Here is a 25285-nt window from a genome sequence, read left to right as displayed (position 1 = left end):
ATCCACTCTCTCATTACCTCTCTCCTTGACTACTGCAACCTGCTCCTCAGTGGCCTCCCACTTAGCCATCTATCCCCACTTCAGTCCATTCAGAACTCTGCTGCACGTCTTGTCTTCCGCATGGACCGATATACTCATATCACCCCTCTCCTCAAGTCACTTCACTGGCTTCCGATTAGGTACCACATACAGTTCAAGCTTCTCCTACTAATCTACAAATGCACTTGATCTGCTGCCCCTCCCTACCTCTCTACCCTCATCTCCCCCTACATTCCTACCCGTAACCTCTGCTCTCAAGACAAATCCCTCCTTTCAGTACCCTTCACCACCGCCAACTCCAGGCTCCGGCCTTTCTGCCTCACCTCACCCCATGCTTGGAATAAACTCCCTGAGCCCATTCACCAGGCCCCCTCCCTGCCTATCTTCAAATCCTTGCTCAAAGCCCACCTCTTCAGTGTCGCCTTCAGCACCTAACCATCTACCTCTATTCAGGAAATCTAGACTGCCCCCAACTTGACATTTCGTCCTTTAGATTGTAAGCTCCTTTGAGCAGGGACTGGCCTTCTTTGCTAAATTGTACAGCGCTGCGTAACCCTAGTAGCGCTCTAGAAATGTTAAGTAGTAGTAAGTAGTAAAAAAAAATTCCCAGTAACTTCAAAGCACAGACAGTGATTAGAACGCTATAAGAATGTAAAAGCTTAATTGAAAATTGATTCTTACTGTGTAGTACAACAGTGGCTACTAAGTTACTGGAGCAAGGCCTTTGGATCTCTGTCTTGGGAAATGATCAAATGCTATTGCTTGCAACAGTAGACATAACCATATTTCTTTAGCTTATTTCAATTACTACTTCTTCTGTCCTGAGGTATTAATTGCCAAAAGTGTCTTGCCTTTGCTTGTTCTCTATTTACTTCAGGGGGCAGGGAGACAAGGTTGATGTTCACTGCTTTGCAGAATTAAGATCAGCTGTGAGGTATATGCTGTCCACTAACTATGTTGTATATTATGGACTTAGTATTGATATTTTGTATTTTTTCCTATGGTGGTGGATGTGCTTCCATTTTCAAGTTGTTACTTGATGTATTATATTTATAATTCTAATTTAAAAAATACATTTTCATCTCTTGGCAAAAAAGAGAGATTTATTAACATAAAATGAAATTTCTGCAAGATGCTGGAATATTTCTTGAAGGAAAAGAAACAAGTAATGTGCATAAAATATTTAAGAGTAGGTTGCAAGAAAATGGCAATCTAATTATACTTTGTCATAGTTTTCAGGTATTATGCTTTGATTGTTGCATCCACGGATTTGATATACAGTATTTGTGAGATTTAAAAAGTCAAAGCAAAATAAAAAAACCTCAGCATTTCTTTTGCTTTAAGAGGGTGCCATGGCATGGAATGCACATGGGCACATAAAGGCATTTTGCATAAAGGCAAAATATACACCTGTATAAAATTTTCTATCTGCTCTGAGCTAGAAGTAACTTTGTGTATATATGATGGTAAAAATCTCTATATGTACATGCTCTCTCTGCTCATTCTCTGCCCTTGGAAACAGCTGCTCATAGAGGGCTGGATTCAGTAAATGGTGCTCAAAATTTGGCGCCAAAAACAAATTGGCGCTGAACAGTATTTTATAAGGGGCGTTCTGGGATGGGTGCCCTTTCTACAATAGCGTGTAGCACTGGGATCTGTGCTCAACTTTGGGCACAAGGATTTACACCAGCTGAAACCAGGTGTAAATCCTGATGCATGAGCCTGACGCAAATCCTGATGCATGAGTCTGATGCAAATCTGCACTATTCTATTTTACTGCATGCATCTTAAGGGAACATTTCTGACCTGCCCATGTTCCTCCCATCATTAGGTCCCATTTGCAGATTGGTGTGGAAACATTAGGAGCTATCCTATGAATGGGCAAGTAAATATGGTTTTGCATAGATCTGCTGTTTCGGCCCCGTTTTGGTACCTTGCCATCTGTTAGGATACTTTTCCACACCAAAAATTTGGTGTAGTGGCACTTAACATTCGGCACCATATATAGAATTCCCCTAATATTGCATAAAAGTGTCACCTAGGGGGAGATTCTATATATGATGCCTAAAATATAAGCATGGAAATCGGTGCCGACTAAGCGTGTTCTTTTAGCAGCGCCTTTGCAATATATAGAATACGCTTAGTTGATATCTCAGTGCCTAAAACAACACACATCCATTTACACCAATGAAAACGTGGCGTAAATCCTGGCACGTAGATTTAGATACAGAGGGCCATATTCTACAACTATGCACATAAATTTCAGAGCGCCCACAAAATGCCCATAACCATGCCCCTTTTTGCCTGTACACGTTAGAAGTTTGGTGCATTTCATTACAGAATACACTTAGCAAGTTGTGCATGTAAATTCTAATTAGTGCTCATTATTACTTGTTAAGTGCTGTTATAGAATGTGCTTGGATTTCAGCATGGATCTCTAGTTGCGCTATATAGAATCTGGGGTTTAAGATGTAAATTGACAAATAAGCTACTAATTGGCACAAATTTGCAATTATGCATTTAAATGTACTTGGTTGGTATTGTATAACCTTAGCATTCAAATTCTATAGCGTATAAATGCAAGATGGTGTGGACATTGGAAGGTCATAGGCAACTAAAGTTAGGTGCTAAAATGGAGACTTACGCTAGTGTTCTGTTACAGCGATTACATGCGTAATTGCCAATATAGAATTTGTGTTCAGCACTCGGCACTTAATGCCTCTCTTCAGGTGACCTTTATAGAAATACTCCCTATGGGGGTAATTCTGTAACATAGGAACTAATATTCACATGCTGTTTATCCAGGTAAATGTTTAGAATAATACATTTATGTGTGTGTGTGTCTGTATGCACATATATGAATAATTTTCAAAATTCTGGCTAAGCATTATTGTATAAATACATGCAAAATTTGCAGAGTGCTTATTTGCAAGATAGGGGAAATTGTAACACATGAGCAAAGCTAAGATGGGACTCGCACATGTGTAGCCTGTAGAATACTATAAGTTAAATATATATATGTGGCATTTGGTGGCTCACACGTTAAAGCTCTGTGGTTGGCATAAGTGCTCACACCTAGTTTTTAAGCACGTATATACTCGTTTAGGCTAGTATTTAATAAAGGAAAGGCTTTATAATAGAATAGGCATTTACCAGACATCCTGTTATGGAACTGCATAAAGCATCTGCTTTTACACACATATGCATCCTGGCAATTTTATGAGCACCTACTTGAGCATGTAAAGCACTGCATATTGAAGTGTTAGGAAACTCCCATCAAAGCAGATTAAGAGAAATCTATGTAAAAAAGAACAAGATCAAAATAAAACCGCAAGACAGTATGAGAATAGTTGCATTTATTTATTTATTTTTGAATTTTTTTTTTAATGATATTGTGGGGCCCTTTTACAAAGTTGCAGTAAAAGTGGCCTTCAGTTGCATAGCGTCCCACCATTCCAGAACCTGTAGGATATTTGTTCCCATCAACCAGCAGGTGGAGGTAGAGAACTGAAAACTGAGTTGAGACATCTTTCATGGCATCTAGTCCAACTCCTCAATGTTTTCTGTCTCCATCAGTTGGATGGACACATTTTTCAGCCTCTGGTTCTAAGTGATTTGCTCCTTGTCCAGTTGGTCATCTGGTCCCCAGTTGAGCTTTGCATGTGGCTTGAGTCTGTAGAGTCATATCTGAAGGTCTTTGGATCTCTGTCTGTGGTACCCCATGGATTTACTTCTTCTCTCTCCTGTTAACTGTGAAGCTCTCCTTTTCCAGCACAACAATCTTAAAAAATATATATATATAAATAAGTAAAAAAAAAAAAAGAGAGAAAGGAGAAAGAAAGAGGTATGCTTGAGAGCATGGGGTAGAATATCAGTCCTGAGCCTTTTCTCATCTGTGGTAAGACTTATAGAGACAGTGAGCTTGGGGGTGGAGCAGCCGGCAGTGGTAAGTCCAACTAAAGTTTGACTCGGAACTGCTTAGAGGGCTGAACGTTTTACTCGATGCAGGGGAGAGATCCTGACTCACCACTTGGGGCACGTTGTGTTGCACTGTTAATAGCTGAAGTGAATGGTGACTCTTGCAGAGGCACTGAAGCGGTGTTCCCATTGTGGGACCCAGCGGCTGGCATCGGGGAGTTGCAATACATGCAAGCCAGGAATCCAGTGAGATGCAGAGGAAGCGGTTGGTGACAGCACAACTTCAGATTTGGTGTGCAGTTGGATGCAGGAGAGTTCAGGAATAGGCGCCATTTTGTTGGGGCTAACTGGCAGTGAGGAGCAGCCTCTTGTCTGATCATGTGTGGAGAACAGCCGCCATTTTACAGCCTCAGGGCTCGACAGAGCATTCAGCTGCATCAATAATGTGGTTGTGCTGATTTATGCTTTCACGCTTACTCTTTGGCCCCCTCCTTGCATACTGTATATTATGCTAGCTTCCTAAAGTAGGTCATTAGATTTTTTTTTTGAGTCCTTAAGATAATGCATGAAAAATAGGATATAAGTAGCTTTGTTGATGAGCTTCATCAATTAACATTTGTAGGGCTGGGAAAAGCTTTACAAGTTGTACCGACTATTTTTATGATGGACTAACTACACAGGGTTCCATGTCAGTTTGACAGTGAAGAATCCATGGCCCTGATGCAATATAGGACGTTCCCTTTGTAGGAAAGATGTATAGTACACCAGGCTCCTTGTCAGTTATGTTGAATGATAGAGATTTGCTTATCGTCCAGTAGACCATGCCAGATCCCAAGGGGTTATGCCTGTTAACCGGATAGAGACAGAGAGCAGACTTGCGAACCCTACCCTATACAGGGCCCCAAGCAACACCTGCTCTTCAATATTTCTGTCTCCAGCAGATAGTGATGGATGGGTATACCATGCAGCTGCCTATGAACTGCTGTCTTGGGACTGGCTGGGGGCTCCAGGTTCTGGCTGTTGAGCACTGTAATTGGGAATACATAGATGAACTTAGATCCATTCCTGCCTTTGTTAACCAGTAGACCTGTAGGCTGGTCATCTCCTTCCTCCACCTTCCCTCCTGTTAAGTAATAAAGAAAAGGGGGAGGGGCAGAATAAAAGAGCCTGGGGAGTTTTCAGTGGCTTCGTGCAGATGTTGACTTCCTGTCAGGAGGTGTGTGTTTGACAGGTCACTAGGGACAGCAGGAAGGATTTTCTACTGTTTAGCCCGGTGTTTCCTGTCTGCCGGTTCTCGCAACAGCTTCAGCCATCTTTCAAAGAGCTGTGAGTGGAGGTCAGCACATCACTGGTGAGGAGAAATGGAGGCCCTGTTGTATTGTATAGTTCTAAGTGCCACTTAACTGCGGTGGCCATTCGGAGCAATAAAGTTCCTGCTGCTGTGGAGTGCCAGGCCACCTAGGGACCATGGAGTAGTTAGAAGCACATTTGGAGGGAGCGGACAGACTGTCAATATCGAAGTTAGCAGCCACATGAAGGAATGTGCAGATGCCTCAGCCATTTGCTTTTGGCTTTAGGCACTCAGGTTTCTGCCACTCGCTTGATGGAGAGCTTGGGAGATGATTTGGTAGACTTTCCCAGCCTTCAGCTCCTATCTTAGCACACGCTATCCAAATGGTAAAAATATATATATATTTTTTTTTAGTTCTGGGGGCAGGACTGGGTGGAGAGTAGACATGCTCTTTGCTAATCAGCACAGCTATGTTGCCATATGCTAACCAATTAGCACATGGTTAGTGAGAGAGACTTTACCGTCTACAAAATAGGTGTCAGTAAATGCTCATATGCTAATGGCCATGCAGTAATGGGAAACTTAGGGGGGGATGCACTATAAGTCGTCAGAGCTGTTCCGTACCGAATTCCTTAGCGAATCAGTAGGGAACGGCTATGCATCAAGGAAAGGGAATGCAAATGAGCTACTCGTTGTAGCTCACTTGCATTCTCTATTCCATCGTAAAACAGTCGGCCAATCAGCCGGTCAAGCATGCGCAGAGCAGCAAAGCGTTATGCTGGCTGCTCTGCACATGCCAAATACTTCTCAAGTTCCAAGTGCTCGTCCGGAGCGCCCTTTATGGACGTTCTGTATTATAAAAAAAAATCACAGGCTCCGATGCTGCAGGCTCTCAGCTGAGAGACCCCCATGGTGAGAAGCACAGCAAACCCGTCCGTTCATTGCTGCTACCAAGGTCAAATGTCCATCTTTTCCTCCTCCTGCGAAGTAACCCTGGCTCCGATGCTGCAGGCTCTCAGCTGAGATACCCGGGAGACTTCTGGGTCTCTCAGCTGAGTGAAGCACGGCTAAAAAAAGACGTTTTTATTATTGCAAGGGGGGAGTGATGGCCAGAATGGATGCCCATCCAAAAAAAGTCCATTTTGGCCGTCATTCCCCCCTTGCAATAATAAAAACATCATTTAGCCGAGCTAGACGTGCTGTGATTGGCTCAGAGACTTCCTGGTCTCTCAGCTGAGTGAAGCACGGCTAAAAAATACGTTTTTATTATTGCGGAGGTGAATGACGGCGAAAACGGACTGCTGTTTTCGATGGCCAGCCTCAACTGCACTTTTGTTTTTATTATTGCGGCCGGGGGGGGGGGGGAATGACTTTTATAGCGGTTTTTGATTAGTTTTCAATCCCGCGCAGCCCCAGCGAGAGGTACAGACCTCTCGTTAGAGTTTCCAGCGTTAAGGCAATCGGAAAAGCTTAGTGCATCTCATTACAATACGGTTTCTACACAATTTGCTCAACTGCATTCCGTTTTCGTTAGCTGCTGCCGTCGTCGTAAAATGGCTTTTAGTGCATGCCAGGGTTTACTACTTGCTCGTTAGGTTTAGAGCATCTGGCCCTTAGTGCGTGGCCATTAATGCTGGAAATAATAATAAAAGAAAAACTTAGCCATTTTATCCACACGGTAAAAATGACCTTAGCATGCAGGAATGACATGCATAAGCACACGCTTAGTCCATTTTTTACTGCAGATTAGTAAAAGGTCCCTTAAAATCGCTGTTCCAGAGTGGCATTGACAAGAAGCCATCAGAGAAGATGTAGGGGAAGAGTGTCAGCTGTGCTTAAGGTGGAAGGGATCCATCGTTGCCCCCCAGGCTTCATAGTAGATAGGAATTTATCATATGTGAGAAAGTGTTGCAAACTGCAAAATATTACTCTTTCATCATTGTTTCTCTCTCTTTTCAAAAATTGGCCCTAATTTTGGTGTAAGACCCAATTTCTCTGTGAAAGTGTATACAGCTACCTGTAATTAAACTCTGGAATTCATTGCCAGAGAATGTGGTAAAAGCTGTTAGCAAGGTTTAAAAAAGGTTTGCATCACTTCTTAAAAGAAAAGTCCGTAAGCCAGTTGTTTGTGACCTGGATTGGCCACTGTAGGAAACAGAATACTGGGCCTGATGGACCTTCAGTCTGTCCCAGAATGGCAATGCTTATGTGCTTATGTTATTAGATTACTCTGCAATATTTTTTTTAATGACCTTTTATGTAAACGACCATGAATATGTACATTTTGGATTTAAACCACTGCATGAACTGATAAAAATTTTGAAAAAAAAGGACTATAATTTGTGCATTTTACATTGTAGCTTTCTGTTTTATAACAGAAATCAGATCTCTCTGCTGAGGAACGGCCAGAAAAACTAGGGGCTGCTCAACAACATCGCAGGAAAGTGGCATCTCTCAACAGGCAGATCCTGCAGAAAGCCAAATTTCTAGAAGAGGTATTGTATAACCAGTCAGTCATCCTTCCAACACTTTTTCTCATGCCACTTTACATGGAAGTGAATGTGCCTTGCATACATTGCACTGCTAAAGAGCCTAATCTTATTAATCTTCCACTAGGAATTGATTAAAACCCCCAGAAAGTTCACCCCGCTTTTTTTTCTTTTGATCCTAAAAGGCCTGGGACTGTCATAACCAATTCATATTGTTTAATGGACAGCAGACTATGAGGCTCATTTTCAAAGCACTTAGCCTCCCAAAGTTCCATAGAAACCTATGGAACTTAGCCTCCCAAAGTGCTTTGAAAATATGCCTCTATATCTCTTTCAGCTTGTGCATAGGCAGTCTTGACCCTGGAAAGGCATTTTACATGTCAATGCCAGAGCCATCTCTGCCTTGGTGGTTCATCTGAGGTCGGCCTCCATGGAGGAGATCTGCAAGGCTGCATCATGAACTTCTCTCCACACATTTGCATCCTGCTATTGTTTGCAGAGAGATTCGCAGTATGATAGTAGGTTTGGTTAGTCTGTTCTGCAGAATAGAACATAATCTCCAGTTAAATCCATTATTATTATTATTTCCAGGTTGAAAAATATGCAGAAAACACCTGTTGCCAACAAAACCATGTTTGTTTCCCATTAACATTCTGTTTTTTCCATTCTACCCCTCGCCCACACTCTTAGGGGTCCTTTTACTAAGGCGCACTAACTGATTTAGCACGCACTAAATGATGAGATGTCCATAGGAATATAATGGGCGTCCTATCATTTAGCGCGTGCTAATCATTAGCACGCTAAATCTGTTAGCACACCTTAGTAAAAAGACCCCTTATTTTGTTAAAAGCGTCTTGTAGCTGGGATCTGTACCTCTTTCTTTTCTTTGGAGAAAATAAAGCTGTTTACCTGTCCCTATATACACTTAGGATTTGGCTTCTCGTTGTCGTCATGTTCGAGGACCAACTGCCGGCGGGCCGCTGCCACCTCCTCCCCGCTATTCATCTTTCTGTGGGGAGTCTGCTGCCTCTGCTGCCTTGGCCCGGACGGGCTTTTGGACGTTGCATCGGAGTTGTTTACCCGGGCCCCGCCCACGCCGCCAGCCACTCAGCTGTGCGGCTCTTTCTCTTCTGCCAGACTGACAGCACGGTGACGGTTGTCCCTGGTCTGGAGGGCCTCGTCGGTTGAGACTAGGGAGGAGGAACGCTTGCTCCTGCACCACTATGGATCCCTCTCCATGTCACCAGGAACGTCGGTTGCAGTCCAGCGGTTCCTTTCTAGCCCACAATTATTCAGCATTATACAAGCAGCAGCCACTTTGCTGCTGCAAACAACTTGGTCTTTGTTTCACCTTCCCTACGGTGCTGTCATCTGTGATTTCTTCCTACGAAGTGGAACTAGCATCTCTTTCCCATTGTGGTCCAGAGTGCCGGAGTGCGCAGGTATCTGTGGTGGTATTGCCGGACCCGTTGTCATCCTGGGCCCCACCAGCACTGTCCGCCTCCAGCTGCTGTTGTCTGCCTCTGGTGACCACTACCACTCTCCTGGCCGCATATTGCTGTTTCGCCTGCGCTTACTGGGTATTGCTACAGCTCCCAATTGTGGATCGCCTTGCCGTGAACTGTTCGAACCACTCTGGGCCATCTCCGCATCTGGATTTCCACCGTCCATCTTAGTTTTTCTTCCCTTCTTACCCTGTTCCTGCCCCCCTATCCAATGTAATTGTAATTGATTAATCTGTACATTGTAAGCCACTCTGAGTCTGCTTTATGTGGAAAAAAGTGGGGTATAAATGTTCATAAATAAATAAATACATTTATTTTTTTTACTTTCCTCCTTTCTTCTTCATTTCTTGCCGTACATCCATAGGTAAAAGCTGGGTCCTCTGCGGACCTGACTGGAGGAGGTATAGAGCGGATCCAGCTTTTGCCTATTTTATTCATCCATGTGCAGTTTTTCTCCTCTTTTCCCTTTCCCTCATCTTGTCAGTATGCATCTCCTTCCTCTTTCCATCCACGTCCAGCATTTTTCCTCTCCCTCTCCATCCATGTCCAGTATTTCTCCTCTCTCCTTCCCTCCATTCATCCATGTTCATCTCACTTCCTTTCTCTTCCCTCCCTTGCATCCATGTCCAGCATTTCAACTCTCTCCCTCCACTCCATCCATGTGCATCTACGTCCTCTGTCTTCCATCCCCTCCATCCATGTCCAGTATTTCTCCTCTCTCCTTTCCCCTCCAACCGTGTGCATCTCCTTCCTCTGCCTTTCCTTCCCTCCAACATTTCTCCTCTCTTCTCTGCCCCTCACTCCATCCATGTCCAGCATTTCTCCTCTCTCCCCTCCATCCATGTCCAGCAACTCTGCTCTCTCCCCTGCCCTCCTTTCCCATCTATGTCCAGATTCTCCTCTGCCCTCCCCTCCTATCTGTGTCCAGCGATTCTCCTTTGCCCCTATCCTCCCCTCCCAATCAGGTCCAGCGATTCTCCTCTCTCCCCTGCCCTCCATGTCCAGCGATTCTCCTTTGTCCTCCCCTCCCATCTATGTCCAGCGATTTCTCTTCTCTCCCCTGCCCTCCATGTCCAGCGATTCTCCTCTGCCCTCCCCTCCCATCTATGTCCAGCAATTTCTCCTCCCAACTGCCATCCATGTCCAGCGATTCTCGTCTCTCCCCTGCCCTCCCATCTATGTCCAGCAATTTCTCCTCTTTCCCCTACCCTCCCCTCCATGTCCAGCGATTCTCCTGTGCCCTCCCCATGTCCAGCGATTCTCCTTTGCCCCCTAACCTCCCCTCCATGTCCAGTAACTCTACCCAGCCTTCACCTGCCCTCCTTTCAAGCCCCCGTCGAGTTCCAGCACCCGAGCCCCACCTACCCGCCCTTAGATCCCCGACAGCCCTGCATTCCGTTCTGCCCGCCCCGCGACGCGTTTAAATCTTTTCTTTTTTTTTTTTAATCTGAAGTCGCAGCGCCGGCGTTAGTGAAAGGACCAGGCTCGCCTCCTCCTGCCTTCCCTATTCGTCGTTCCCTCTCAGTGTCCTGCCCTCACGGAAACAGGAAACTACGTCAGAGGAAGGCGGGACACTGTGAGGGAACGACGAACAGGGAAGGCAGGAGGAGGCGAGCCTGGTCCATTCACTAATGCCAGCACTACGACTTCAGGTAAAAAAAACAAAAAACGATTTAAATGCGTTGCGGGCAGCAGGAATGGAAAGCAGGGCTTGGGAGCTAGGGGCGGGCAGGTGAGCTGGCCCTAGGAAAAAAAAAGTGCCGGTATGCCGTACCAGCACAAAAAAAGCACTGGTCCTCACAAGTGAGCGATGTTATCTGACACTGAAGTGGAGAAAATGTAAACAAAGCCCCAAGATCTTTCTAAAGTGTTGCACTGTGTATATGCGGGATTTTTTACATCAGCATTGTTGTATCAGGATACCTAGGGCCAGATTTAAGACTTTGATGCCAGTATGAAAGCCCAGACTTCAGATACCAGACAGAAAGTGAAAGAAGGGGTTCAGAGATCTAAAAAAAAACAAAAAACTGAACAGTGGTGCCCCTTTTAAGCAGCACATGCATATGGCCTTAAAGAAGTAGAAGCAGGCTCCTCTTTGTCCTGGGTACTTGGCACCTTCAAAATCTGCAACTCCATGCAGTTACCTTTGCCTAAATCTGAGTCTAAAGCCACTTCAATTCCATATGCACTGGTTACTAGGAGATTCTCGGCGGCCATTTTGAATCTCGCCGAGACCGTCAGGAAGCAGTCAGGAGCACGGAGAGCAGTGCGCTGGGCAGGAAAGAGGGGGCTCTTTCCTGCCCCGACGTCACTAGACCACCAGGGAACATCGCATCACGTAAGTAGGGGAGGGCGATCCAAAACTCGGACAAGACGCACTGGAGCACCTAGGTTTTAGAGGAGGGAAAAAGGAAAAATTTTTTTCCTATTTCCCTCCTCTAAAACCTAGGTGCGTCTTATGGTCCGAAAAATACGGTATAATGAAAATAAATCACAAGTTATTTTTTCTCCTATACTGGTATAGTATTTTCAATGATACTGTTTATATGTGCCACGGCTGGTATAAGGGGTGTGGCTACCATAGGGGCGGAGCCATAGATGGTGACCCCTGCCCCTAATGAGTACTGGTACCTTTTTTCCTACAAAAAAAGCATTGGTGAGGACTAATATCCTACTGTCCTCCGAACACCTGTTACAAATAAGGAACTTTGCTTTCCCGGTATTCATCTCCTTGTAGTTATTTTTGTTCACAACTCTTGATGTACATCAGAGGTTTATGTTGAAAGCAGAAACAGATTTTTTTTTGATTGCTGAATCAGTTAGCCTTATATCCAGATGGAGAAGCATGGCCAAAGAAAATGAACATATTTCAACAAACATGACATTTAAAATACGTAATGAAGTTTAGCATCATTTGAAATTCACTAAATAATTTGGGGTAGTTAAAATTCTTAAGATTCGTGCATGCTGTTACAGAAATGTTCTCATAGGAAAAAAAACTTATTTTACTCTTGATATTTTACAACCATTTAAGGGTTGGAAGAAATGTTCTATTTTATAACTGCAAAAGGACTGCGGAAGCAAATCCTCGAAGATTGTGTGTTTTCTGTCTGCTCTTAAGCCATAGATTTATTACTCTGACATTTAAATGTTAAATGCAGTTCTGTTTGCATTCTTCTTCATGTATCCTGCTCAAAATTAAAGAATTGTGTTTCGACCAACAGAATGCTTTGATTCAGACTACTTGATTCTTGGCTGACAAAATGTACAGTATGCTATGCAGACGTTTTTTGTGGGTGTGTGTTTCAGTTAAAAAGAAGCAATGACTTTGTCTTCAGTTGCAGTCTCTTAAGTACATAGAATTGCACTAGAGTCTCAACTATCTTCTAGTTTGGGTAATTAAATTCCTGCTAGGGTTGTGTTGGTCACATAAACTGAGTCTGCTTTTCTTTGAGCACTGTGGAGAGTACAATGTTGCTTAAGGTTAAACTGCTGCAATTAAAGATTAAAAGAAAAAATGGTGTAGAAATACAAAGAAATGATAAAAGGGTAACAAATCAAACTGGCATGCATAAGAGGACAGAATACAGAGCACGCTAAAATTGTCTACTGTTTGTGAGCACAGTCAGATAATACAGTATAAATGGACAGATGAACTTTGACAGCTATGACTCAGATGTACTCAGATAATCCAAATCATCTTTGACCTGGTTGGATTATTTTTTCAGTCCTGATTTACATAGATTGATTCAGATGTCAGAAGATAATGCCATATTTGCATTAGCAGTTTGTTTCCAAAGATTTCTGATGAGGAAGTAGCTTGCTTTTCTTCTTTTTTAATGAATCATTCTGTTTATTAAAAGTATTTCCTTCTCTAATCATGGTAAGATCCTTGTGCATTTTCTCCTCTCAGTTCCTTAGTCAAAAATTTCAGCTTCTTATTAATTTTTTTCTTTTTTTCTTTTTGACCTTCTGACAAATTGGGGTTTCACTTAGACCTGTGATCTGTTTTTTCTTACAAGTATCTTGCTATAAAATAATTTTTCCTCAATTTTCATGATGTCAGAGAAGCAGGCCAGCAACCTCAAGTTCAGTCCTAAGTTAGATATTCTTCCTTATGAATAAGTCCAGCAGCGCAGTTTATTTTCATAAGTGGTGTATCAAATTCTTCTGACTTTAGAAAAAGAATCCACTAGGTAGTCCTGTTGTTCCAAATAGAGGAGGTCTATAGTATTTTTTCTAGACCACCTTTGTAACTGTAGCTTAAAGTAGTTTACATAATTTAAAATACAGGTTCTTTCCTGAAAGAGCTTAGTTTATGTGGTTATATGGGGAAATGGGAGATAGTGACTTGCTCAGAGTTAGAAGTAATATCAATGGGAGGAGCAGGATTTAAACCTTCAGTCTTTTACTGTAACCGCTAAGCATTTTCCTTCCCTTCTGGTGTAAGGTCAGAGCACTAGATCAGTTCTGGCCCTCAAAAACACTGCTTCAGTAACTTAGAGTGTTACAGAATCTGGCCTCAAAACTAGTTCTGTTAGTTTTCGCCTCAGTACAGTTGACACTTGCCACCACATATGCAATGCTCCATTTATGATAGTCTTAAGTTGTTAGGTTCAAGTGGGATTTGCTTCATCTGAAACCTCCCAGATTAGTGTGATTCTAACCCAGTTGTGAAAAATACTCTTTGAACCCTTGAACAGCACTCCATACTTTGGATTGTAGAATAGGTATTACCATCCATCTAGAGAGGCCTCAGGCCCTCAAAGAGCATTCTACTTTTTGATGGACCCCAATAGATCTTCCTTTAAGGTGACAAAGAATACCATTTCCATATGAGTAGCAGACATCTGTTAATCCCAAGTACAGTTGATGTCGGAGAATCATATCAATACTCTCCATCTTAGAATAATATGGCGTTCACTGCACACATTCACATTATTTTACTATGTGGAAACGTTTTCCCGTTGTGATAGTAAGTTTGGACAGTCCATCCTCCGTGGCCTTTTTAATGGGTAGAGCCCAACTCTTTCGATTTTGTGGCCCGTTTTTAATGATTTCAGGCTGCTGTCTGTTTCTGTTCTTTGAATGAAAAAAGAGCTATCCTAACAAAAATGTTTAAATACTTAAAAGGAATCATACCTCCTCTGTCCCTCGTCTCCTGTAGGTATACATATTTAGGTCCTCAAGTCTTGTCATATATGCATTTCAGCATAGATCCCACACAATTTTAGTTGCTTTTTCTTTGGACTGCCTCTAGGCTGTTTATATCATTATTGAGATTTGACCTCTAAAATCAAACACACCAAAGTCTCACCATCAAACCTGTACAATAACAACATCCACCTTCTCCTCTCTTAGTTTTGCCTCTGAACAGCACAGCATACTTTCGGTTTTGGCCGCTGCCCTATCGCACTGTTTGGTGCCATCAGATCTTCAAGACACTATCACCCCCAAGGTCTCTCTCCTGGTCCGTATCTCTCAGCCTTTTCTCCTCTATCTCACATAAAACGCCTTTAGATTTCTGCACCTGAAATGCCTGACTCTACTTCTGAGTTCAATACTTGGTGAGCAAGCTTTAAAGCAGTCTCCTAGTTAATTCAGATCATTTCTTATTTTGTCTACACCCTCAGTTGTGTCCACTCTGGTGCAACTCTTCTTTTCATCCAACAAAAAGGTAAACTTTTCCTTCTGTTTATTATGGGAAATTGTATTACCTACAAATATAACAAAACTTTACCAGTGCTGACCAATTGACCCTCTTACAAAGGCTCAAACACAATTGGCTCATATAATTTTTTTGTAGGAGAAACAAGACCTCAGATACCTTTTGCAAAGGTCATGCCCGTATTTTTAATTGTACCAGAATATTTCTCTTTTATTGGTCTTAAAAATTCCCTATGTGATAAAGTGCTAACAATCTTCATGCACAACTTCTTATACTTAAACTTTACTAATATCAAATATTTATAAGTGTTCTAGGTAAGGAGTGATATAAAACAAACCATTTTAAAATCATACAATCCTATATACATCGTAATAAAATCTGAAATCTGCTTCATAGCCTTCATGAACTTGTTGAATACGCCAAGCCTTTTTTTTTCCACTTTCTGGTGGACTACTTCCATTTATAAGGTATTTCATGTGCACACTAAATGAGGTTGTTCACATGAGGAATAGTTAATAAACAGACTCTCGGGACCTTAAGTACTAGAAATCACATCGCTTTGCAGTTAATCCCAAAGATATGCAGGGCCAAGGCAATAACTAGCCTTAAAGGCTGAACATAAAATTTTAAATTTGGCTTTATCAATTGGAAGCAAATGCAGTGCAAATGCAATTGGAATAATATGATCACTATGTGACAGTCTGGCCAATCACTGAGATGCTGCAGTTGAAAAAAAACCTATAAAACGATGCAAAACCCTGGCTGATAAAGTATTGCAGTCATCCAAATGTGAAATGACAGCCACTTAGTTAAACAGACCAAGCTGCACTTGAGCAAAAAAAGATTTCAATATCCTGATACACAAGAAGAAAAGAACATTTCTGGTGATTCAAAGACTCTTGAGTTGTGAAAGTAATACCTACATCCAGCATTACCCCTAGGTTTTAAGTATATTTCTTAGTCAATACCACCACACTGTTAACTTTGATATATGAAGCAGGTAAAAAAAAAAATAGAGAAATCTAACTTATGAGCGGAAGCGGGGAGGGAGAGAAAAACCTTTATATTTCTATCTTTACGACAATATTGCTTACAAAAATATTGAGCTGAACTGGTTTCAGGACCATTTCCTGGGCATTCCATTCCTCACTTTTCTCCAAAGGAATTACATTTACTACAAACTTTTGTCTTTGGTCAGTCAGTTTTTAATGCAGTCCATGTTGGGACCAACCCACCCTCTCTACCCCCACCCACTGGCTGCTCAATTTATTCATGAGGCTGTTAATACAAGACAGAATTAGAGGTTTTGCTAAAATTTAAGTAAACCACATCTAGCATATGCCCTCAATCTAATTCTCCGGTCACCTATTCAACAACCATTAGGCAAGACAAGGTGATTGCCTAGGGTAGCGGCTTCAAGTGGGCAGCAAAGAGCAGTTGCAGTCAAAGCAAAACAATAGTTCTAACAGCCACGTAGATTAAAAAGAACAAGTTAAAATTGTCAGGTTTTCAGGTTCAGAGCCCGCGGGGCTGGGCTCTGGAGCAAACGTGAGCCCTTGGGCTGCTGACGAGGCGCGACAGCAGCAGGCAAAACCCACCAACCAACACTGGGTAAGCACACCGGCAGGGACTGCAGGCACTGCCCAGCGAACTGGAACACATGGACTGGAATCCCCGGGACTGGAACACTGGACTGCAATCCCCCGGACTGGAACACACACCGGACCGGAACACACACCGGACTGGAGCACAGCAGACTGGAACACACTGGACTGGAGCACACTGGACTGGTCCCCCGGACTGGAGGACACAGGACTGGAACACGGGACTGGCACACACTGGACTGGTCCACACAGCTTCACCTGCACTTAGCTACTAAGCCCCCCAAGAGTTGAGTTCATGGGTTCGAGTAGCCGGCAGGACTTACTGGACGACACAGGGACCAGGACTAGAACAAGCTGTAACTGAAGTGCACCTAACTCCTAAATTGACCAAAAGTGTTCCTAAGCCCAGCACCAACAGAAAAAGCTCCTAAGCCCTCGACTAACAGCAGTGCTCCCAACAGAAACTAACAGGGGTGCCCCTACGCCCTACACTAACAGAAGTGCAGAGAAACCACAAGGGAAAAGGAAGGGAAGACAAATGCCAGACCTAACACTGGTACTTCCTAAGCACCAAGCTGCAGCAGCTAAACATGGGTTCTCACCCTGGTGCTTCCAAAGCACCCAGCTACAGCAGCTAACCACAGGTCATGAGGAAAAGCGGGGCAAGCACAAGGAAACAAGCAGGAAAGCCAAATACCCCAACAACAAAAGGTGCTTCCTAAACACTTACTCACAAGGGAGCTCCCAGCACCAAACTCCAGCACTGCACTAACAGCAATGCTACTCACCGTAACAAAAGGGAAAAACAGGGAAGTCAAACACACAAGTCTCAAGTGCACACTGCACTAAACTAACCTGGACCTAAAGCAAGTAGCCAGAAGCAAACGTTGCGCAGGCTCTGAAGGAAAGAACCCACTTCCTTATCAAGGCCCTCCCAGATGATGTCACTCTCCCTAGACCTAGGCAAAAGCACACTGACCCAGAGAGGCCCAACCCACACCAATGCAACCCTGTGAAGCACTTGAAGCCAGTACACCCAAAGAGAGGTAGAGCAACTCAGGCAACACACACAACACACACACAGGTGCAGTATAGTGAAACAATTAACCCCATGCTGCTGGAAGCTGCCAGCACAGAGAGACAGAGCCAGCTCAGAAAGGAAAGAGAAAAGAAACAGAAGCCAGCTAAGAAGCTGACTCCCTGGAAAGAGGTAAGTTTGAGAGGGGTTCAGACCCCAATCATAACAAAAATGGTTTTTGGAATTCCCTCATTTTATATACTAAATAGTTTAATATTTAAATGATGCCCAATTATACGTTTTTACAGGATCGTTCTGAGAGACATGACATTGGGGTGGTTTAGGGGCCTTGAAGTTAATTGGCATGGAAGGGGGGAGGTCGGAAGGCTCAGCAGTCATCTAGGGCATCTAGTACCTTTATACAATGCTGCCAATTAAAGAAGTCAATCAGATTTATTGACCTGACCTGCCTGTGTAAAACCATTCTGCATCGGATCTTGCATCCCTCCGGATTATAGATGGAGAAGCTATTGAATGAAAGGATAATTATTACCTTTTCCACTACCATTCCACTACATTTGTCCATTAGATTGTAAGCTCTTTGAGCAGGGACTGTCCTTCTATGCTAAATTGTACAGCACTGCGTAACCCTAGTAGTGCTTTAGAAATGTTAAATAATAGTAGTAGTACCAGCTTAAGGCTTAGTTTCCAGCCACTTCTGTTGCTGCTTTTATTGAGATGGGCTACGTTTTATCTTGTGGAACCACTCCAGTGTACAAAAATCCGTTTAAAACCTCTTTCAGCAGGCTCATCAAGATCTCCCTGAGCTCTTAGTATCCTGAGATGTATCTCATCTGGCTGCATTTGCTCACTTTTTTAATCTGTAAAAAGTATGGTACGTCCTCTATTCCCATATGAGCATTTGACAGTCATCGCTTGCCCAATTTCTTCCCATCCCGCCAGCTTTTCTTTGAGATACGTGTCCATTTTTGCCAAAGCCAGCATTTTTGAAATCTAGTCCTTTGACCTTGTGACTGGACTCTGCCTTAGCTTTTATATTTTATTTAAATTTGCTCACAACTTTTCAGTAGTAGGTCAAGGTGAGTTACATTCAACTACAGTAGGTATATAAACCATACTGTCCAAGGATCGCTGGCGGTGATGTAGGCCCCTAGACGTGCTGTCTGCATTTGTGACTACCAGGTCTAGCATTACTCCTCCTGTTCTGGGCTCCATCACTGTTTGTTAGGGCATCTCGACGTCTTGCAGTTCCACAGACAGGATATTCCAATCCATGCACATACTTCTGCTTTGACAGTCAATGTAAAGCCTATGGTTGTAAAGGGCATTCAGTCTTTGTCCCCCACTTTGAAAATTGCCCCCAACCAGGGCCGGTCAAACCCGGTAAGCGGGGTGAGCGCCGCAGGGGGGCGCCTGCCTTCAAGGGCACCACTGCGGCGCCATACCGTGCCGCCCTTGGTGCTTTAAATCTTTAATTTACCTGAGTTCCAGAAGCCGCGTCATTTGAAAGCCATGCCCCGTCTCTAGCCTTCCCTCCCTTTGTGAGTTTGTTCCGCAGTCCCGCCTTCTGACGTCATTTCCTCGAGGGCGGGACTGCGGAACGAACTCACGAAGGGAGGGAAGGCTAGAGACGGGGCAGGGCTTTCAAATGACGCGGCTGCTGGAACTCAGGTAAATTAAAGATTTAAAGCACCAAGGGCGGCGGGGGATGGGGGTGAAGGAGAATCGCTGGGCAGGGGCAGGGTGGAAGAAGAGAGAAAGGAGATGCTGGGGGGCGCGCGCCACCTCATAGTCTGCAGGGGGGCGCCAGAAACCCTAGGACCGGCCTTGCCCCCAACCACAGATACGATATATCATTATCACTGTTTTATTTGTTAGTTTGGGAAGGGACATTGTTAAATCACCAATGTGAAGTGATGTTTTGTTTTTAGATGGGCTTATGAATGGTTTTCATTGCATTTCTATTGTAGTAGAAAATGCTTGTAAGCTTTTTGCGTTTCTTAAGCAACCAGTACAGTCAGAGTAAAAGGCTGCTATACAGTTGGTTGGTCACAGCTATCTGTTGGTCCAATATAGCAGTGTTGTTGCTTAGTTTGCTTTGTGAAAGAAGTAAGATTTTTGCTGCCAGTTTCCATTTGTTAGGATGAATGGTATAACTGGCATTGTTTCTCTTCTGTGACAGCTACAGTCTAAATCAACCGATCTCCATGCAGAGTGCAATGAAGCAAAGAAAAAACTGGCTGAGGTAACGAAATTTATTAAAAAAAAAATAAATTGTGATGTCCTACCAGGATATTAAGTATGTATATTCTGAGCCTGCCTACTAAAAGCCTTTTTTGCTTGATAAGTGCTGAAAAGTGGAGTGTTGTAATTTCCTTTTTGTGTTTGTTCTTTATTATAAAGAGGGTGTAATTCTCTAGAGACTGTTTTTATTTTATTTTGCTGTAGCTCATTTGGACAATGAAATTTCCCTTGTGCCCCATGGTATATTAATAGGATAGTTAATTCAATGAAACAATTATTTTTTCCTTTTTTTTTAATTTCTTTCTCTTTTCTTGTGATGGAAAATATAATCTTCTCTCTATATAAAAGGCAACACCAACGTTCTATGAAGCCTCCAGACGGAAGTGTGAAGGGGGAGAGATATCCGGTTTCCCCATGAGTGTCTGCCCCGCCCTCTCTGTAACACAAACAGTCAGTGAAGGAAAACAGCAGAGCACGAAATCAAATCGCTGGCTCTGTAACACTGAAGGACTCAGAGGGGGGAGGGAAGAGAGGCCAGAGGGCAGGGACACACACACTCCCACATGCACACAGAAGAAAACCTTGCTAGCCCCCCCCCCCCCCCCCGTTTCATTTGCATCAGAAACGGGGCTTTTTTACTGAAGGACTCAGAGGAGGGAGGGGAGAGAGGGCAGAGGGCAGGGACACACACACTCCCACATGCACACAGAAGAAAACATTCCTAGCCCCCGTTTCATTTGCATCAGAAACGGGGCTTTTTTACTAGTATATCAATAAAAATAACATAGTATGTGATATCTTTCAAGATTCATCACAATATGCAATGGTTATTTAAGCATGGAATTAAAATCACCAGATTTCTAATAACTATTCCCACTGTTAAGAATTGGCCAAGCAGCATATGGAAAACAGTTCACTTGCCCTTTTATCCTTATGAATTGCAAGAATTGGCAATATTGGATTCTTACTGTTTATATTAAGTCTCTTAATCTCACAGACCCTGGTTCTGCCACATGTGCACGGAATTCCTAAAAATATCTGCCTGCCTATTGCTTGACGCCACTGATGTGCTGCAAATTATGATTTAAATTGCTTGTGCCAGCTGTGCTGCGTTTAGTGATTCATTCTTTTCATAAAGCTATTCATCAGGAGCTTTCCAGGAACCTGTTCCAGAACATCATTGCTGGTCTCACTTGTTCTTTTGGTGTTTGCCTCCTTTCTTTATTATTCTGATTAAATATAATTTTGTATGGTATTTTTTAAAATTATTGTTTGTGCAAAGTCGTATGCCTTAGGGATCCTTTTACTAAGGCGTGGTAGGCCTAACATGGACCTACCGTGCATTAAAAGGGCACTGCCATGGGATATGCTGAGACGTCCTGCAGTACTTTTCCGCTAGACAATATTTTTTATTTATAGAGTAGGTGTACCTGCACTAATCAGGTAGCACACACTACCCGATTAGCGTAGGAGAAGCACAGGATCCGGAACCACCTGCTAAATAAGTGGCGTTAAGGGCTCCTGCGGTAATGGCCACGTTCTAATGTGGCCATTACAAAAAATGGCAAAGCAGCCATTTTACCACCATGCTAAAAGTGGCCACAAAGTGTGGAAAACCCACACGCTGACACCAGCATCGTCCACTGTTTAGCATGGCTTGGTAAAAGGACCCCTTAGTTATGGCTATACCCTCCATGTGTTTTTGCTTGTTCAGTCTGTTAATGGTTAATTGTATCAGTGACATCTGCATGGGATTGTGATCAGGACCATAGAACAGGCTGTCCCTTGTAATGCAGCAGTCCAGTAATTTTATTTTTCTCAACTGAACTGTCCAAAACACAAGTCCATTGTAAATCTAACTAAATGAAGGTGTTTACTTAGCTGATTCCTGTGAGTACCTTATCTAACCACTTGGAGTGCCTCAACCCCTTATTCAATTACATCTCACAGTTTTGAGTAACTCCAACTTTTACAGAACACAGCAGCAGTACTATTGCTAGGTGCCACCTCAAGCAACCATCTTAATCCAATTTTACAAACGCTACATTGGTTCATGCTGAAGTCTAGAGTAAAATCCTAAACACTGCATTGTCTTCAAATACTTAAACCAACTGGCCTCTGAGGGCCAGATGCATCAACCAAACGTTAAAAAATCTAAAACGTAAAAGTCCCTAACGAATTTTAAAAAACGAAGGATGCACCCAAAAAAAAAATCGCACATGTTCAGTGCGGTACTGTAAAGTACAATGCATCAAACCTGTGTAATCCCCGTCGGTAATCGGCCCCTAACGCATGCGCAGAGCAGCCAAGCATTATGCTGGCTGCTCTGCGCATGCCACAAATGTCAAAAGTACCCCCAAAAAAACCCAAAACACAAACACGTTGCATGGATCGGGAGGGGGCAAAAGCGCTCATCAGGAGCGTCCTTCATGGACGGCCTTGCCCCCTTCCCTCCCAAGTTTGCCTCTGCTCCCCGCTTCCCCCCACTTCAAAACCAAAATAAAAATCAAAACTTTTAAGGCTGCCCCGGCCCCCCTCCCTTCCTCTTTCCCAGCCCCGCCTACCGACATCCTCCGTAGGTTACGTAGGTTACTTACGTCAGACGGGGGCAGGCCCAGGAGGAGAGAGACGTGAACCAAGACTGGGCGAAGGCATCAGCTGAGCTGTTCTTCTTGCCTGTGCAGCGCCTTCACACAGAGGTGAGAGGCGCTGCACGGGCCCAGTAGGAGGGGGGCCCGATGGAGGGGGGAATGGCGGCGACGACCCCAGGAGGGGGCAGAGGGGGCGGGGCACAGGGCGGAGGATTCGGGAGGCGGAGCTGTGGGGAGAAAAGTAGAGAGGAAGGGTAAAAGTTATGATTTGTGTTTTGATTTTTTTATTTATAATGCAGGGGAACCGGGGAGCAGCGGCGACCTCGGGCGGGGTGGGGGGGGCAAGGCTGTCCATACAGGACGCTCCTGATGAGCGCCTTTGCCCCCTCCCGATCCTTTTTTGATGTTAGTTTCATTTTTATTTTAGGCAGAGGGAAGCAGGGAGCTCACTTTTCTTTTTAAACATGATTTTTATGGTGCAGGGGCCAGCGGGGAGATGACAGCTCAGGCCTTAACGACAGGTCTGAGCTCACGTTAAATTTCAGACGGTAGATGATTTGTTGCAATCGTCGGTATGGTTAGTGCATTCCGAATTGTCCACATTTCAATGGTAGTTTCTCGTTTGCATTCTGTTTTCGTTAGCTGCTAGCTTCGTCGGAAAATGGCCTTTGATGCATGCTACGGTTCGTTAAGGGTCAGTAAAGGGTCGTTAAAAGGGTCTTTAAGGTTTAGTGCATCTGGGCCTGAGTATCTCTCCCAATTCTACTCACCTGGTACTTTGGGATTCCCATATGTGAGAATACAACTGGCCTGCATGTCCTCTGACAAAACAAAGTTATTCACCTGTTGTAGCAGATGTTCTTCAAGGACAGCAGGCCAAGTATTCTTACACACACTCCCACCTCCCTTAGGAGCTGTCATCTTCAGCTATATCATTTTACTGATGGACGCACGCTTGCCCATCGGATGGGAAGACCCCCACGCATTCGTGGTGGGGCATTGCTAGAAATTTAAGTAATGCGTGCAAGGCAGTGTCCGCACCGGGGTCTGTTTTATGATGTCATCAATGTGTGTCAATACAACTGGCCTGCTTGTCCTCAGAGAAAATCCAAATAGGTCTATTTTAGTCAATCCACAGAAAGTATGTAGGGTGGGGGGGGGGAGCAACATAAATGGAGAACTTTTTTCTTGTCTAACTGGATCAAACCAAAGGCCAGATGCAGCCTTAAACATCTTATAACGTTAGGGTACAAGAAAATCTACACCCAGGGAGCTTTTGTAGAAGATATCACAGTTTGCATCTACAGCTGCAAAGGTTCATAGAAAAAATATCTAGATCCTTGAAAAATAGCGCTAAATTACAGAGAAAATGTAAAATAAAGGGAGCACCCAACTGCAAAAATCTAGGTCTCAAAAGCAAGAGCAATTTCATCCCATTCTATGTTTCATGGCGGACATGTGGAAACATTCTTACCTCACAGTCCAAGAACAAAATGATCTGAAACTCTAAAGCCAATTGCGCCACCGAGCAGGAGCCATGATAGTGAGCTCCAGGGCCACCCCAGCAAATCAAAGCTAAATCGTGGATAGCGCATTAACGGGGACCCCAGGACACTCCCCAATTGAAAAGGGGGGAAAAACCCCGACAGTTCTGTGGCCATGAGACCAACACTGGGGGTACCCGAGCCACAATGAGCCAGACCTGAGATCGATGCTGCATGGCGCCTGGACATTGGTAAGAGAGGAGAAAAAGGAACCTCATGAAAAGGTCAGAGAACCCACATAGGAATATCCTACCTGCTGCAGAAAGGAACTCCAAACCTGAAACTTTCTAGTCTGAAAGCAAGGAAAGTACGAGTCTCAGAATGGGTGGGCTGGGTGGAAAACTATGGTTACACAGAAACCGATACCACGGGACCCCTGCAGAGAGGAAGGGGGCCAGGCATCGTGAAACCAACTGACCTCTGGCAGAGTCACAGGCTCTTGCAGGAGCGCCTTAGCGGCACGAGTGGACAGATCTCCCAGTCCACAGCGACAAAGGCGAGGGAACCCGTGCAGCACATGTCCACTCACCCAGCTGGAACCCACAACCCAAAGCAGACCCCAACGCTTACACAATCAGAAAACTGTGACCTGCCGAACAGGGTCAGCACAACAACAAGGCCGGCGGAGACTAGGACTGCAGCATGGGGCGAAGAAGCCAACAGACACAAGTGACCAGACGACAACAAGAATAGGGTCGATGCCACAGCATATTACCCTATCCACCCCTCACATCACCTGTCATCTCTCATCACTGGGACAGCACGGAAACAGTATTGACCACACTTCTAGGTATATTCAAACAACAGATCTTGATCGGCAAGAATATCCTTTTACTACAGTTTGACATATCTAGTGCCTTTGATGTGGTTGACCACATTATACTACAAAGATTACTGGACAAAATAGGCATCAGGGGGAAGTTGTAGAGTGGTTCAGAGGATTCCTGACCCTCCAGAAGATCCTACCAAGTAAAAACAAACAGAACGATCCCCCCCTCCCCCATGAAAAGGTGAGTGTGGAGTCCCCCAAGGATCTCCACTCTTCCCAATACTCTTCAACCTCATGATGCCCCTACTGGCCTGGCCACTCGCACATCAAGGATTCAACCCCCACATATACCCGATGATGTCACAATATATTTTCCCTTTAAGAAAGACCCATCCGAAATCTCCACCAAAATCACGGAGAGCATACAACTCATGGAATCCTGGGCAGCAGCCTTCAAACTGAAACTCAACAGAGAAAAAACCCACTGCCTAATACTCTCATCACCTTACAACAACAAACACTTCACTACCATAAACACTATGGGAACGAACCTCCCCATAGCAGATGAACTAAAAGTCCTAGGA

General features: G+C 44.0%; 1 protein-coding gene across 3 annotated transcripts in view; it reads left to right on the top strand.

The window, feature by feature from the left end:
• The window catches only part of CCDC93 (coiled-coil domain containing 93), a 225763-nt gene that overhangs the window by 101849 nt on the left and 98629 nt on the right, over positions 1-25285 (top strand). For all 3 annotated transcript variants that reach the window (XM_030209955.1, XM_030209954.1, XM_030209953.1), the window contains 2 exons: positions 7627-7743; positions 19736-19798. In XM_030209955.1, coding sequence (XP_030065815.1) covers positions 7627-7743; positions 19736-19798 — 180 coding nt within the window. The remainder of the gene's footprint in view (positions 1-7626; positions 7744-19735; positions 19799-25285) is intronic.

Source organism: Microcaecilia unicolor, chromosome 7, assembly GCF_901765095.1.
Source record: "Microcaecilia unicolor chromosome 7, aMicUni1.1, whole genome shotgun sequence".
Lineage (NCBI taxonomy): Eukaryota > Metazoa > Chordata > Amphibia > Gymnophiona > Siphonopidae > Microcaecilia > Microcaecilia unicolor.
Note: the sequence above shows the minus strand (reverse complement) of the source record. Positions and strands in the feature narration are given on the sequence as shown.